At 30.0% G+C, this 16,485-nt stretch overlaps 1 protein-coding gene across 4 annotated transcripts; it reads right to left on the bottom strand.

The window, feature by feature from the left end:
- Positions 1 to 396: 396 nt before the first annotated feature.
- LOC111297302 (putative disease resistance RPP13-like protein 1) lies at positions 397 to 9,311 on the bottom strand. Of its 4 annotated transcripts, XM_089741144.1 has the most exons (5): positions 4,931 to 9,311; positions 3,815 to 4,466; positions 1,764 to 1,849; positions 997 to 1,692; positions 397 to 684 (listed from the first exon to the last, which is right to left on the bottom strand). In XM_089741144.1, exon 1 carries the CDS (start codon positions 9,149 to 9,151, stop codon positions 4,955 to 4,957), a length of 4,197 nt encoding a protein of 1,398 aa, XP_089597270.1. In that variant the 5' UTR covers positions 9,152 to 9,311; the 3' UTR covers positions 397 to 684; positions 997 to 1,692; positions 1,764 to 1,849; positions 3,815 to 4,466; positions 4,931 to 4,954. The 4 variants fall into 4 exon arrangements, with proteins under 4 accessions (XP_089597270.1, XP_089597271.1, XP_022747725.2 ...); XM_022891990.2 differs by lacking the exon at positions 397 to 684 and having other exon boundaries at positions 1,412 to 1,692; positions 3,815 to 4,477; XM_089741145.1 differs by lacking the exons at positions 397 to 684; positions 3,815 to 4,466 and having other exon boundaries at positions 1,411 to 1,692.
- Positions 9,312 to 16,485: the final 7,174 nt, after the last annotated feature.

The raw sequence follows: 16,485 nt of genomic DNA on the forward strand, positions 1-16,485 counted from the left end.
CTATAGGTCCTTGGCCAATCACTTATCCACAACACCTGAAGACAGTAAACGTGGGAGTAAAAGGCTTAAAAGTTTTCTTGCCTTCTAATAACCTGTAGTATAGGAGTTTTCTTTTTTTTTTTTCATTTGCAAAAACTAATTGAGCTATATCTATGGATCAAAGATTTGAGGTACAGGTAGAATCAAGAAAAGAAAGCTGCATAAGCACCATGTCTTTTGAGCTCTACTGTTACAACCAGAAAATACAACAAACACTGTATATTCAAACCACCAGACAACCACAATTCCAATTTCTTCTCCCTCTTTGAACGAATTAAGTTGACCATTTGATAAGTTATAATCATTAGATATCAATGTAATAAAATGAAATTATCTTAAATCAGGACTCCAAATTTTACGTGGAAAACCCCTTGGCATGGGGAAAAACCACCGGACCAAATCCAATCCAGCTTCCTTTACTCAAAATAATGGGATTACAACATGATTTAATCACAAGATTTTACGACAACTTATCATCAAAAAAAGTAAATTTCTTGGATAACATATAATCGTCTCTTGTAAAATGCTCTAGCAAGATCAATGTGACCAAAAGTGAAGTGTTTGTGGAGACAAATCAAGCAGTTACAAACACCATAACCACGTCTGGTTGTTCATTGACATAAGAATGTGGGAGTTCCATTCATCCTGTCATAAAATGCAAAAGCATTCTGTTAACTGCCACGGGGAGTAAGTATCAAAAACCGAACACAGTAAATTTTCCAAAACTCTTTTGACGCTTACGTGGCACAAGGAGGTAGGCAACAACAGAGACAAAAGACTAACTGGTAGAACTTCTTATGAAATAGCTACTGTCATACTGCTTTTGGTTACATTCAATCAATGATGGCAAAAATAAATACCTCCTGAAGAGCCAAAATTCCTGGTGATACGAATTGAGCTCTTATTATGCACATGCACAACAGAGATAGAAACCAGAAAATTTCTAATTGTTCTCACCTGCAGTAGTTTGAAGGACATGGAGGGTCAAGTGAAGGCGATGACCATTTTACAAAGAAGAAAAGAGATGGATTTCACGCCTGCTCATGCTCTAATGCCAACAAGCTTATGTCTTCAAAGTAGTAAAAGTCCAAAGGTCCATCAATCTTTAAATCTCCTTAAATTCAAAGGCAAAAGAAAATAATTAAAACTGAAATACCTGACTTATTACACACAGTAGCATGCTCTCAATGCCCAGCTCCTTGACACAGAAATTCTACAATAGTCTGTTTTAGTACATGAATACATGATACTTATTATGGTGATCTTCATTTTAATTAAAATTTTTAGGAAACAAGATGTCAGTATCTAGTTACCTTGCTTCCAATTTAAAATTCATGCCTCTTTTCTTTTTTCTTTTTTTCTTTTTTTTTTTGTAGATATAGGATGAATCTGTCATCAATATTCACACAAGGAACCCAAGCTATCTGATTCTTGACCAATTGATCGCATGTGACAGTCATCAGTATTTAGCTACAAATTGAAGAAACCAGACCTTTCAAAAAGAGATGAACAAAAGGTGGGCTGCATTATATCTATTTTGTGTGGAAAAGATTACATCCAAACATTCAACATCGATATTTGAAAGTCTTCAATGGAAGGTGGCTGAACAGAGTCATTGCTCAAAGGGCTCATAGATGATGCAGAATTCCACACCTGGGAGAAAGGTTAAATTTTAGAACTGATTAATAATAATAATAATAGAGAAGCTGTTTTAGGAGGCATACCTACAATGAACAAGAGGATGAAAGAAGGAAACATAAAGTGCCTAGGCTCTCCTGATTCAGTTCCTCGTCTATGACGTTTGCATCATCTGACCAACAATTAAGCAACATTCAACCATATTTATCTACAAAATGAAGAGGCTAGTCGTTTTGATAAGAGATGCAAAAGATTAATGTTTGAGAATTCACTGTTGGGAAAAACAACACCCACACGCAGCAACCACACACACAATAGCAAACTCAAATCAAGAATAAGAACACACAAATATTTGGTTCGGCCCAACTCAAAATGGCCTACTCCAAACCCAATCCACTATCAAATAAATTTTTATAATTGTGACACTTTTAGAATGAGAAAAGTCTCATAAAACTGCTTACTCAAAACTTAACCCAAAACCCAATTATACCAAAACTTAACCCAAAACCCAATTACACCATTTTAATAGCCTACTCACTTAGCTATTCTCTTAGTGTCTAACTCTCTAGGGTTACCAAACTAAAACCAAAACATCTTATTTATAAGGGTGAAACCCTTTATACTTTTACTAAACTCCCGATGTGGGATACTGGAAAAATTCAAAACTCACTAACTTTCGATATGGGATTCTGAGATTCAAAGCAAATCCTAACAAATCCTCCCTTGACTTGAATCTCCAAATACTTCAACAGTATTTGCAAAGCTAACACGCTTACCTTTCTTTTTTTCTTTTATCACAGGCATCTCAGCAACTGAGCCTCCATCAAACATGTATAAATGATTATTGACCCTATTCCCTTGTAGAATCACACTATCATTTTTGTACACTTTCAACCAGTTATTACTACCATAATATGTGTACCCCGAGAAGCTAATTCACCCAAAGCAATCAAATTGTAGTGACAATAAGCTAACTCACCCAAAGCAATCAAATTGTAGTGACAATTTGGTACATACCTTACATGACGAAGTGTCCTAATAATACCATTGTGAGATCTAAGGCGAACATTTCCAATGCCTTGAATTTGCACTTTTTTTTGTTAGCAACCACAATATCCCCATACTTTTCATTCTCATTCAACTTCACAAAACAACTCCTATCATTGCAAACATGAACTGTAGCAGCTGAATCTAAAACCCAACCTTTATCACTTTTCAAAGTTTGAGTCTCATCAACACAAGTTGTCAAAACAGCATCATCATCATCAAACACGACAGCAGCAGTATCACCCTTTTCTTCATCTAATTTCTTCTCATCATTCGCCCTTTTAAAAGCAACCATATCCCTTTTTAGCTTCCTGCAGCGCACTTGGATATGTCCCTTCTCACCACAATAATAATATTCTACATCACTGTAATTTCTGTCTTTTGACTTAGATCTCCATCTTGATCCATCAATCCTCTTTTGATTCCTCCCTCAATTAAAACCCTCTACAGCTAGTGTACTCCCCCTAGGTAATGAGCTCTGAGCTCCCATAAACCTTTCATTCTCACGCACCAAGGCAGTCACATCATCCAACTTTAAAGTAGACCTGCCCACCAACACAGTCTGAACTAAAGTCCTATAAGACTTGGGCAAAGATGACAACAAAATTAAAGCATTCTCTTCATCTTTTAACTCATCAACAGAAATCGCTAGCAATTGAGAAATTAATCTATTAAACTCATTCAGGTGATTATGAAGACTCATACCTTCTTCCATCTTCAGAGAATACAGATCCATCTTCAAACATAATCTATTAGCCAATGACTTTGAAGCATAAATACCTTCAAGCTTATCACATAAACTTTTTGGAGTACTCTCAGTCAACACATTGTACTTTACTTTTGGAGCTAACGCCAATCTAATAGTACTAACAGCCTTCTTCTGAATCCTTTCCAATTAGCGTTAGACATTCCCTCAGGCTTACTATTCTCTAATGCCTAATCTAATCCTTGTTGTACTAACAGATTCAAGCTTACTATTCTCTAATGCCTAATCCAATCCTTGTTGTACTAACAGATCTTGAATCGTACTTTGTCATAACATAAAATTACTCTTTCCATCAAATAACGAAAGCTCAAGGCATAGGCATACCTTCTTCAGACATCTTGAAACATTGCTTCACGATCTCTTGGGCCCACAAATCTTAAACCTCGAACCTCGTTTTGATACCACTTGTTGAAAAAAATAACACCTACACGCAGCAACCACACACACAATAGCAAACTCAAATCAAGAATAAGAACACACAAATATTTGGTTCGGCTCAACTCAAAATGACCTACTCCAAACCCAATCCACTATCAAATAAATCTTTACAATTGTGAGACTTTTAGAATGAGAAAAGTCTCCTAAAACTCCTTACTCAAAACTTAACCCAAAATCCAATTACATCATTTTAATAGCCTACTCACTTAGCTATTCTCTTGGTGTCTAACTCTATGGGGTTATCAAACTAAAACCAAAACATCTTATTTATAAGGGTGAAACCCCTTATACTTTTACTAAACTCTCGATGTGGAATACTGGACAAATTCAAAACTCACTAACTTTCAATATGAGATTCTGAGATTCAAGGCAAGTCCCAACATTCACCACTCTTCAACAAACAGATTCTGAAAGCCTCCGGACAGAAATCCCTCTTCTTACATCAATTGTATGTATCTCCCTCTTGTAGAAAAAAGACAAGGCCACATCCAAACATCCATCAACTCAAAATGGGAAATTCTCTTCTAAGATTGGACATCTGGACAAAAGCTAGAAATTTACAGCTCATTTAGTACCAAACAAAATTAGATCAAAGAAAACCAAATAAATGATCACTTCAATAACATTGAAAACAACATGAAACCAAAGAAATAAAATACTTGAGTTGATATTAAAATCAGTACTTAAAATAGTAATTAATTGAGTAGATATTAAAATCAGTACTTAATAACAAAATATTTTCTTAAAATCAGAACTTAAAATAGTAATTAATTCCAGATTAAAAATACATGAGTCATACATGATCCGATTCTTATGCTCATTAAGGAAATAGGCTTATCATTTCGATTTATTACTAAGAAAGAAAAACTAAAAATATTTAAGAATTAAATGCAAGTGAATACGGTGCTCGCTCAAGTCATGGTTGTTTTACTTTTGTGGATATATTTGTACATTTTAAAAAAAATCAGTTTAAATGGTACTATTAGTTTCAAATTAAAATACCTCTGGGTTTAACATTGCTCTTGATCATTCGAAGATGTAAACACATGGTATGTGAGCGATGTTGGACCAACATTTTCCTTTATCCCTTTCGCACCTTTTCTTCAACGTTGGACAACCACTAATTTGTAGATTCAAAAGCGAGGGAAGCACTTCCTTTTTGGGAAGGGACTTGAGCTTCGGGCAATTGAGTATCCACAAATATTGAAGAGAGGAAAGATCCTGAAAGCCTTTGGAGGATAGCTTCCGTAGATTTTTGAAGAGTGAGATAGAAATATGGTTGAGCGTAGGGGGCAGCCTGATCTCCTCTTGTGGAAATGACACCGCATCTATACAATTACTACCATAAATGTAGAGCGTTGTAAGAGAGGTGAGTCTATGCAATCCCCACTCCATTACTGCCTTAACAATATTGGGTCCAGATATGTCAAGCATTGTTAAGTTGGTAGGCAAACCCCTTTCTGGAAATGTCATCGCATCATAATTACCACCATGAATTCGGAGTTCTTTAAGAGAGGTGAGTCTATGCAATCCCCAGTCCATTACTGCCTTCCTAATATTGGTTCTAGAGATGTGAAGCATTGTAAGGTTAGCAGGTAAACCCCCTTCTGGGATGGATGTCACCCTTGGACAACTCGATATGATAAACTTTTGAAGAGAGTTGAGGTTGGGCAGAGCTTCAAGTTTTTCACAACCATAGAGATTCAGAGATTTAAGCTTGTCCATTCCTCGGGGTAAATACTGAATATTTGCACAAGACGTGATTTGAATAGATTCAAGACAAGTATTATCCCCAATTTCCTGTGCTACAAGTTCTAGCTCGGGACAGTTCCAGATCTTCAACGTTTTAAGGGCCACGGGTAACTTACTGCTTGATGATAATGATTTGAGAGCTTCACATCCACTAATTTGAAGAAATTCAAGGAGAGATGTGCTGCTGAAATTGATGTTCTCCCCACCTTCCAAAAAGCACTCCAAATTCTCACATTCCGTAATCACCAAACTTTTAAGAGTTGAGGGCAAGTTATCCGCCAAAAGTGAAACCAATTTTGGGCACTTTACAATCTCTAACTCTCTAAGACACGAGAGGTTTTTTGGTAACTTTTGGAAGCCTTCACAATATTCTATTCTCAAATGTTCAATGTTGCAGTTTATGTCTAATTGCAGAATCTTTGCCCGTTCCTCCACCGCACCTATAGAAACAACCTGCGGACAATTTTTAAGCTTTAAATTACGAAGAGATCTCAAAGGCAACAACCAACCCCACTCTGTTTGCCACACAGAAACCAATTCCTCACAACCTTTAACATTGAGATCTTCTACTTTCATCCTCTCTAACGTCGACATCCTTTCCCTTTTTACACATGCAAACCTTGAAAAGTTGGAAAGGGAGATTCTTTTAACCGACCAAAGATCCATACAACTCCCAAGCACTACTTTTTCACACCCATCAATTTTTAATTCACATAGCTTTGGAAGATTTGAAATTGAAACTACCAAATTTTGGCAATTAGCAATCTCAAGTTTTTCCAAAGAAGGAAGGTACTCTGGCAATGGCCCTATCAATTTGGGACAACCCACAATTAGGAGATCTCGGAAGCAAGGGAATTTTCTTCCCGGCTCATCCACTTCACATTTCTTCCACTCTTTCCATTCTGGCATATCCTCAAAATGCAATGTCTCTAATGATGGAAACACATTTGGCCAATTCTCTCCATAGAACTCATTGCCAACACTAGTTACGCTCCTCATTCCCTTAATATAAAGAAACTTTAAATGTGGTAGTTTTCCAACGGCTGGTAATAATGTGCAATTTGGACAATTTACAAACTTTAAAGATTGCAAATTTTTAAATGAAGGATCTTCAATCCAAATTGGGAATGCTATTCCAGCATAATATCTGATGGCAAGCACTTTAAGCACTTCATGAGGTCGAAGGAACTGCAACACCTCTGTCTCGACTTCTTTCTTTCTTAAATTTTCATTGAAGTCTTCACACCACTCCAGCTCTAAATCATCGAGCTCAGGCTTACTTGATAGCTTAGCTTCCCATGCATAATGAGCTTCATTCACATTCTGCAACTCTAAAATAGAAAGCTGACCTTTGAGATTTGATAAATTCTGCATCTCTCTTATATTCAATGCATCACCATTGCCCACAATAAAATTAGACAATGCTCGAAGATTTGTTAATTTACCAATTCCACTTGGCATTTCCTTCATTGAATCTGCACCAACAATATCTAGATGGCAAAGGTTGGCTAACATTCCTATTTTTGGGGGAAAATTCTCAATCCGCCAACAATCCCTTAATAAAAGAGTCTCTAAATTATAAAGGGTGCATAATGAATCAGGGAGACATTTTATGGAAGTATAAGAGAAATCTAGATAGCGCAAATGTCTCAAATTTCCAATGAAATCTGATATTTCAGTGATGCGGTACCTCTTCAAGGAGAGCACCCTCAAGCATTTCAATCTCGGCAGTAAATCATTAAGAACGTTATTGCTTAAGAAACACTCATGCATCCTCAGCATCTCAAAGGGTAAGAACGTCCGTAGTGACTTCGCTTCGAAAAAGGACTCAAGCTTTTTGATATTGTCATACCCGCCCATGATATAAGAGGAGTGGCGAGCGTGACTTGGGCACTTCATTTCCTCATGTCTCTCCCTTTTAAAACATCTTTCCCCTCCAACGAACTGAGCTAGATCATTAATCAGGTCGTGCATTACAAACTGAGATTCATCCTTGCTAGATGCTTGAAAGAATGATCTTGATATTAGTTCTTCAAAATACTTGCTTCCCAAATCCTCAATTTTCCTTTTATTGTCTGCTCCATTGAGAAAACCTTCTGCCATCCATAATCGAACTATTTCTTCCTCAGTAAATTCATAATCTTTAGGGACCAGAGAGCAATAAGCAAAACATTGCTTTAATTGTGAAGGAAGATAATAGTAACTCAACCATAGAGCTGGAATTATGTCGCTTCCCCGTTGAGGTAGATTCCATATATCACTCTCTAATATATCTTTCCATGCATCACGATTCACCCTTGTGCGCAATAGTCCTCCAATGGTTTTTGTTGCCAAAGGCAAACCATCACACTTCTTCGAGATGTCCACGCCGATCTCTTTCAAGTCTGGATGCCTCGTAAAATCCTTTCTTTCTAATGCGTCATGAGCAAGCATTCTGAGAGAATCTTCTTCTGATAAGCATTGCAAAGAGTAGTCTGCAGCAGTTGTCATAATTGATGAAACTTTGGAACTACATGTTGTGACAATTATTTTGCTTCCTGGTTCCCCTGCATCAAAAGGAGATCGAAGCGTCAACCAATCGTTGTAGTTGTCATTCCAAATGTCATCCAAAACAAGCAAGAATTTCTTTCTCCATAGCTTCCCCTTTAATTTGACTTGAAGCAAATTCAAATCATTCATATCACATGTCTCGGAGGTGACTGAGAGGAGAATTGTCTTTGTTATCCTGATGATATCAAATTCATCAGAAACACAAACCCATGCTCTAAGATCAAAATGATCTTTTATGCTGTCATCATTGTAAACAAGTTGAGCAAGGGTTGTTTTTCCAATCCCTCCCATGCCAACGATGGGAATCACAGAATAAACTCCAGCATCACTGCCATCGTTCCTCAACAGCAAATCAAGTATTGCCCTCTTGTCTTTGTCTCTGCCGAGTACATTAGCTTTGTTCACCAAAGAAGTACTGGGCTGCCTTCTTGGGATTGTCATGGGCCTTCCAACATGATAAGTGATCTCCCTTAGCTCCAAGTTGCTCTTTCTAGTGGCTAAACCTTCCAATCTTCCAGTAATCTCTTTAATCTTGGACATCATCTTATGATTAAACTTGATTGAACTTAGATGTGAACCAGTGAAGCAAGCAGGGTTAAATTTTTTAGGCTTACTTGTACTGGCTTGATGTTGTTTCATCAACTCACGCCCCAAAGCTTGAGTCGCAAACTCGTCCAAGATATCATCTACGTCGTAAGCCAAGTCTTGGAGGTCAGCCAACCAAATCTTCACAGCCTGACTCCGCAGTTGCTTCCCCTCTGCATCAGCAAGCGCCGCATGGATGTTCCTCAGCATAGTTTCCCAGTTCATAATCTCCTTTCGAACCCGCTCCTCAGTGACAAACTGGAACTCGGAAGAGGCAAACTTTCCAAACAACGCCTCAAGGAACGCAGATAGAGCGGCCTCTCCAATGAAAGACATGACGAAATAAATAAATTTGAGGAAGGAATTATAAGAAGAATGGAAGTAGATAGAAAATCAAAGAGTAGGAATTTGAAGTAGAGGAAAAGAATCGCAGTCTGCTGTGCAAAAGCTAACGAGTTTTAAGTAGTGTTCGTGCAAGTCTTTCTTTTTTGGGTCAAATAATAATTGAGGGCAGTTGATAACTATTTTGTGTACGTTCAAATTGATTTCTCATTCACAGGTGTATTATTTTGGTTTGGAACTTTTGTTGGAAAAAGTGGTTTAAGAGTAGACAAGACAAATCACAAATGAATACAATCGAGTTGGCTCCACACGGTTTAATGGGTGTCCTACCACTGCTCGAGATTGCAAAATTCTAAAAATAAGGATTTGAATTTGAGTTCAGCATTGTTTCTAGGTAGGGATATTTTATATTTTATATTTTATATTTAACATTAATAAAATATAAAAATTTGATAAAAGTTTATTTTATAATTTAAAATTTTTTATTTGAGTTTCATTTTGATTTTTAAATTTTAAATTGTTTCATGGTAGTACTAAACTTTATAAAATTGTATTAATATGGTTTCTGATCAAATTTTGAAAAAAAAAATTACAACTTAAAATAATAAATTAAAAATTATTATTCTTTGTAATATTAAAATATATTTGTTAAAAATTAATAAAATTTTTAAGAATGAAAACTGAAGATGATTTTAAAATTTTAACTTAAAATTAAAGCAAAAATAATAATTTATTTTTCTATAATAATTATAAAAATTTATTTTCTCTTTAATATATATATTTTGAAATAATAACAAAAAGCAATAAAAATTTTTATAATTATTATAAAAAGCAAAGTGTTATTTTACCATTAATTTTAAATTAAAATTTGAAAATCAAAACCAAAATATACTTTCGTTTCTTCTTAAAAAAAAATTTCTAAGAGAAGACATAAAACTTTCATATAAGAGCGAATAGTATGCCGACCGTAAAAAAGGGTAGAAGGGAAAGAGACAGAGAGAGGTGGGCCATGTGGGTCAATTATTTTTGAGTCTGCTTTCGCTAATGTTCACACGGTTTTTCTTACTTGTTTTCTATCCTCGTGGGAGTGGTGGGGAGAGCCAACTTGCTCCCAAATATCTATTTCTTTTCCCTTTGACATGATTTTATTGTCAAGTTTTTTTTCTTCCATGGGAGAGATCAAATATTTTTCATTTTCATCTTGTTTTCTATACTATATATATTTTCGTACTTATATCAAACAAATATTTTATTATCATTCATTCTTTTATTTTTGTGGATATTTAATATATATAAGTAATATCTGAATTCATAATGTTTAAAAAAAATAAAAAATAAAATTTAAGTTTTTAATTTTTAATTTTATTTTGTACAATTATGTAATTTTTTATAAATATATTTTTAAATACAATATATTAACTTCAATTAATTTAAAATAAAATTTATATTATTAAACAAAAAATTAATTTATTAAATATATAAATATATATAAGAGACAAGTATAGCTATGGACAGTGCAGTATTATCTATCCTCATACCTGTATTATTATAATGTTTAAGTTCAAAATTTTGATCATTAAATACAAAAAAAAAAGTTGTCACCAATTTTTTTATCTTTATGTGAAAAAAATTTATTTTCTTAAAGTTATCTTAAGCTTAATTAAGAGTTTCTAAAAAAAAATTATAGTCTACATCAACAGAATTAGGTTTAAGAGTTGTTTATACATGAGAAAGATTTTAACATCTCCACAACAACTAAAATTAATATCAAATTAGTCTTATATTATCTTCTCTATACCTTAATCAAAAATTATTTTTATTAATTTCATATTTAAATAAAAGTCTTTAGGCTTTCAAAAAAAAAAAAAAAAAACTCTCACCTAGAAAGTATTCAAAATAAACTCATTATTTATTGGGAAAGGATACCTCATCAAATTTATTAAATATCTTATCTCAAACAAATCAATTTATTCCCTTTTTATACAAAAATATTATCAAAAAATAACATAAGAAAATATCATAAAAAAATCATGCAACATTATCATAATAAAAATATCATGCAAAAATATGAAAATAAAATCATACAATAATACCAAAATAAAAATCATGCCATAAAAAATAAAATTCATGCAATAATATCATAATAAAAATTATGCAAAAATATCTTAATAAAAAATCATGCAATAATACCATAATAAATCATACAAAAATATCCTAATAAAAATCATGTAATAATACCATAATAAATCAAGCAAAATACATATCATACAAAAAGCATGCAAAAAAATAAATAATCATACAAAATTATCATAAACATGCAAAACTTTAAAATTCAAATTTATTTTTCTTTTCTTTTTTCATTATTATTTCCTAATAAACAAAACCGAATCAAATTAAAAAAATATAAAAAAAAAACTTTTTAAAAAATTAAGCAATCAAAATTAAATGAATAAAGAAAAAAAAAGAAATTATCAGAAAAGAAGAAAAAATCTTGTGAAACGGGTCGGATCCAAAACCAAAATAATGCAAAAGTCAGCGAGTCATACGCAGGTCAAGCAAAAATTTCCCCTTCAAGAGTAGCTCAACAGTTCTCCAACTTCTCTTTAAAATTTCCACATAAAAATTCAACAAACTCCTACAGTAAAATTCCTCGTACCATCGTTAATCTCACTAAAAAAATTTAAGAGACGGCCGAAAAATTCAATTTGACCCAGAAAATCATCAAAATAACAAAAAAATTCTAAAAATTCTCTGATAACCCAAAGAAATTTCAAAAATCCCAAAATTCCTAAACACCTCAAAAAAAAAAAATCTCAAACAGTAAACAATACTCTTTACCAGAACCCCAGAAACAAATTTCAAAAATATCAAAAAATTGAAACAGCTTTGCTTAAAACCTAGAAACCGAAATAAAAAATCCAAAATTTTGCTCACTATGTATACTCTATTTTGCTAGAAAATTGTACTGTAATTGCTTTAATGACTTATTGGCTCTATGAATTGCTTGTCTGTGTATTATGATCTTGATATAGGGATTCAAATCCCAAATTGAATAGGAAAATTTCAAATACAATCGAATCTATCAAAATTTTGTCAAGATTTTTTTGAAATCCTTTCCTTTAACAGTAGCTTAATGCTTAGGTATTTCTAGAACAAATTTAGCCCTTAAATTTTAAATCTAAACAAAATCGAAAGATTTGAATTCTTGATTGCTTTCCCAGTTTTCAATTTTGGTTTTCTTTTTTTTTTTAATAAAAAATAAACAAATAAAATAAAAGAAATAAAGAAAATAAATTAAGAACTTTTTTTACTTTAACTTGGCTGTTTGACTGAATAATTAATAGGAATGGAAAATTAAAATTAAAAATACTTTAAGGCTTTCAATTTTGGACTTAAAGTTTAATTTCTCAATTAGGCTAATAATGAAATTTGAAGCTCATTGAATATAAAAAAAAAATTCTGATAAACTAAAGTGTTTACACTTACGCGAAAAACATTTAAAATAATATTCATCCTTATTTAAAATATAGTATTTATCTCCGTCTCTATTAAGATAAAAAATAAAATTCTTCATGACATCCTTGCTCTTTTGCCAACTTGTTCTTTACACTTTTACAACTCTATCAAAGTAATTAAACAGTTCCCAATGTCCTTGGAAATTTATTCATAAGGGACTGATCAGCTTTCGAAAATGTAATGCAATGAAATAAAAAAAAAATCGAAGAATAAAGTCATATTTATCACTGCATTATCAGTTAATATTGTTAAATAAATTTCATTGAATTTTGTTCTTGAATAAAAAATAACAGAATTAACGAAAATTTATCTCTTGCATTGATAAAATATTTTTATAATATTTCAATTATTTTATTTTTTATTTAAAAATTAACTAAATTAAAATATATTGATAAATTTTAATATTGAGTCATAATAATATATTGATGATAACTTTGACCTTAATATTTTCAAGAAAATTATATGTATGGACAATTACAACATAGCTTTAAAATAATATTTGGTATTATTTTCAAAATCACTACAGTGATCTAATCATTATAGTAATAAAATCATTAAGATGATTTGATCATCAATGATCTTAAATTATCATATTTGGTGTAATGTTGTAAATCACTATTAATATTAAATCATTGTGTTTAATATTATACGAAAAAATAAATCATAGAGCATAAAATATCAAAAATAATTTTGCAAAAAAATTAAACATTTATTGAATGAATAATTTATAAAATAATTAAATGTTATTTGATAAAAAAAACTATAAAGTAATAAATCAATTTTAATTAAAATAATTTTTAAAACTATTAAATATATTTAGCATATATTTTTAATCAATAAATATTTATTCAATTGTAACAAAAAATATTTTTTAAAATAAGTGATTAGAAAAATCAATTTTTAAAATTTTTATTAACCAACTACATTTTAGGGCAATTTTACTAAATTTTTCATCAGAATAAATTAGTCAAAATAATATTGAAAATTACTTTCTCATGATAATAAAATTTTTTCTGTCTTTATGTTAGGAATCAGATCACTCCTTAAGGTAGTGATCTTATTATCCCAGTAATTTGGTATCACTATCACATAAAATTTTTAAATTGTTACCAAATAAAGTAATATAACATGCAAATTACTGTAATTTTTAAACTGATAATCACATGTCAAATACTTTTAAGAAGTAATTGTGATGTGAGTTTGGCTAGGGTCTTTGTTACTGTTTACTTTTATATTTGCTAAAAAAAATTATTATAGAAAAAAATTAAAAAGAACAAAAGCAAAACACAGTTGATTAAAAAATAAAAAATGAGTCAAATATAAAAACATTTTAATACAATTGTTTCATACAAATAAAAGTAAAACATTGAATTTTGCTAGGAAGATTTTTTTAATATTTTATTTAAAAATTTATGTTATTTTTTATCCCAATCAACTTTTCTTTTTAATTTTTAATAAATTTAAAGACAAAAAATTGGAAGGAAAATTGTAAATCTAGATAAGATTGATTATGAATATTGAATGGACATGGAATTCATCTTTTCAACTTGCAGCAATGGGGCCCATCCAAAATTTATGTCCGTCTATATTTCCTTCCCCATTCTCACGGTTTTCCAAAACTACTTAATCATACGAGGACGTTTATTTCAAGCATGAAATTTTATAATTTTAACGGTGTTAAAAATGAGAAAATAATAAGAATTAAAAACTCTTCTCAAAAAAATTTTTTTTTTTAGATTTTGGAGGAAAATAAATATTTTTCCGAGTTATCCTTATTTGATTGTATTTCCAGATTACATAAATAATGTTGTTTATTTTTAAAACATAATTATTTTATATTTTATATTTTATATTTAATTTTTAATTTTTAATTTTTAATTTTTAAAATTCAACAAAAATAACGCTTTAAGATAAAATATCGTTTTTGTTAAAATTTTGAAAAAAATTTATTTTTTAAAATTAAAAAATGCAACATTTATAAGATCAAAATGATATTTTTGTAAAACTAATGAAAAAAATTATTTTTTAAAATTTAACAAAAACGGCTTTTTTAAAGATAAATAACAATTTTTATTGAAAATATAAAAAATTATTTTTTACAGTTCTTAAATTTCAATGAAGACAATTGTCATAACCATTTTTGTCCGCGAGGGACTCGATCGTTAAAGTTGATAAAATTTTCGGACTCATCACCAATATTTTTTATAAGGTGCAATTAATCACTTAAAAATATCACATTTTAATAAAAATTTTAAAATTAATTAAGATTTATTAAAAGAAGTTTGAGTCTACGAAATTAGAATTAGGTTTAAGAGTACGATTATGAGTGAAGAAGGTGTTAACACCTTCACATCACCCGTTCGAAAAATAGTATTAATTAAACATGTGTAATTTTTTAATTTTGATGATGTAATTTTTTTAATATTTAAATTTAATTTCTTAAAATTTATTTATGAAAAAATATTTCCTTGTTGTGAAATTACTTATATTATTATTATTTCGTATTTACGCTTTAACAAAATTTATAAAAAAATTTTGTTTAAAAATATTTTGAAAAAATTGATCATTCATAAAATTCTCAAAATCTCATTATAAGATATTTTATTTATTTAATAAAATGATTTGATGAATATCCTAACTCTTTCATGAGTTTCCAAAATTTATTAAATAAATTTTAAGATTATTCCAACTCTTCGACAAAATCTTAAAAATTTTGAACAAGCTTTAGAATCATCCTAACTTTCTGATGAGATCTTAAAAAAATTAATTTTTATGATAATTAAGGGATTTAATTTACTTTTTATTGTAATTATTTTATTATTTTATTGTTATTATTTATTGCTTGTTATTTTTTTATTATTAAAAAATTTTTAAATTATCCCAACTCATCGACGAAATCTAAAATATTAATGTTTTACTTGTATTAAAAAAGTTGAACTCTTTCAATTTTTTTAAAAAAATTACATTTTTTAAAAAAATTTATTCAAAATATCAATTATTATTATTATTATTATTATTATTTTATATATTGTATAAATAAGCCTTTATTATAGTAAAAATAATTTTGGATTATTCTAACTCTATGGTGAAATCTGAAAAATTACTTTTTTCTTGCAATAATTAAAGAAAATCAAACTATTTCAGTTTTCTCTAAAAATTACATTTAAAAAATTCATTTAAACAATTTATCATTTTTTATCTTTTTTATAATTTTATTACTATTTTTTAACAAAAATTATTTTTTTAATTATCTCAACATTTTGGTGAAATTTAAATAACATTTTTGATTGCAATAAAATTGTATTATCCTTAAATAGTTATTATTATTATTATTATTATTATTATTATTATTATTATTATTATTATTATTATTATTATTATTACGATTTATGCCTATTATTTTTATTTTACCAAATTTACATTTTATTTTAACTTTATCTTTTTTACTTATTTTTAAAAGAATGAATAATAAAAACATAAAATTAATAATAATAATAATAATAATAATAAAATCATCATTAAAAAAATATAAATAAAATAAAAATCAAAACAAAACAAAAAAGAAAAAGAAAAAGAAAAAGAAAATGGAAATGGAAATGGAAATCTAACCAAATGGGTTAGGTCAAGCATAGGTCGAAATACGGGTTGGGCACAGATCCAGACGTCAAAACGATGTCGTTTTGCAAGAGCTATAAAAGGCATAAAATCTTTTTTTTTTATTTTCCTTCTCTTTTTTCTCTCTACCCTTTAGAGTCTCTCTCCATTTAAAAATTTATCCTTTTCACTAGCTATTGTGATAACCCAGATTTTGG

The sequence above is a fragment of the Durio zibethinus genome, chromosome 12, assembly GCF_047325235.1.
Source record: "Durio zibethinus cultivar Kanyao isolate XHJ-2024 chromosome 12, ASM4732523v1, whole genome shotgun sequence".
NCBI classification, from domain to species: Eukaryota; Viridiplantae; Streptophyta; class Magnoliopsida; order Malvales; family Malvaceae; genus Durio; species Durio zibethinus.

Coding starts and splice junctions, on each gene's coding strand:
- LOC111297302 (XM_089741144.1), bottom strand. CDS start 9,151: ATGTCTTTCATTGGAGAGGCCGCTCTATCTGCGTTCCTTGAGGCGTTG.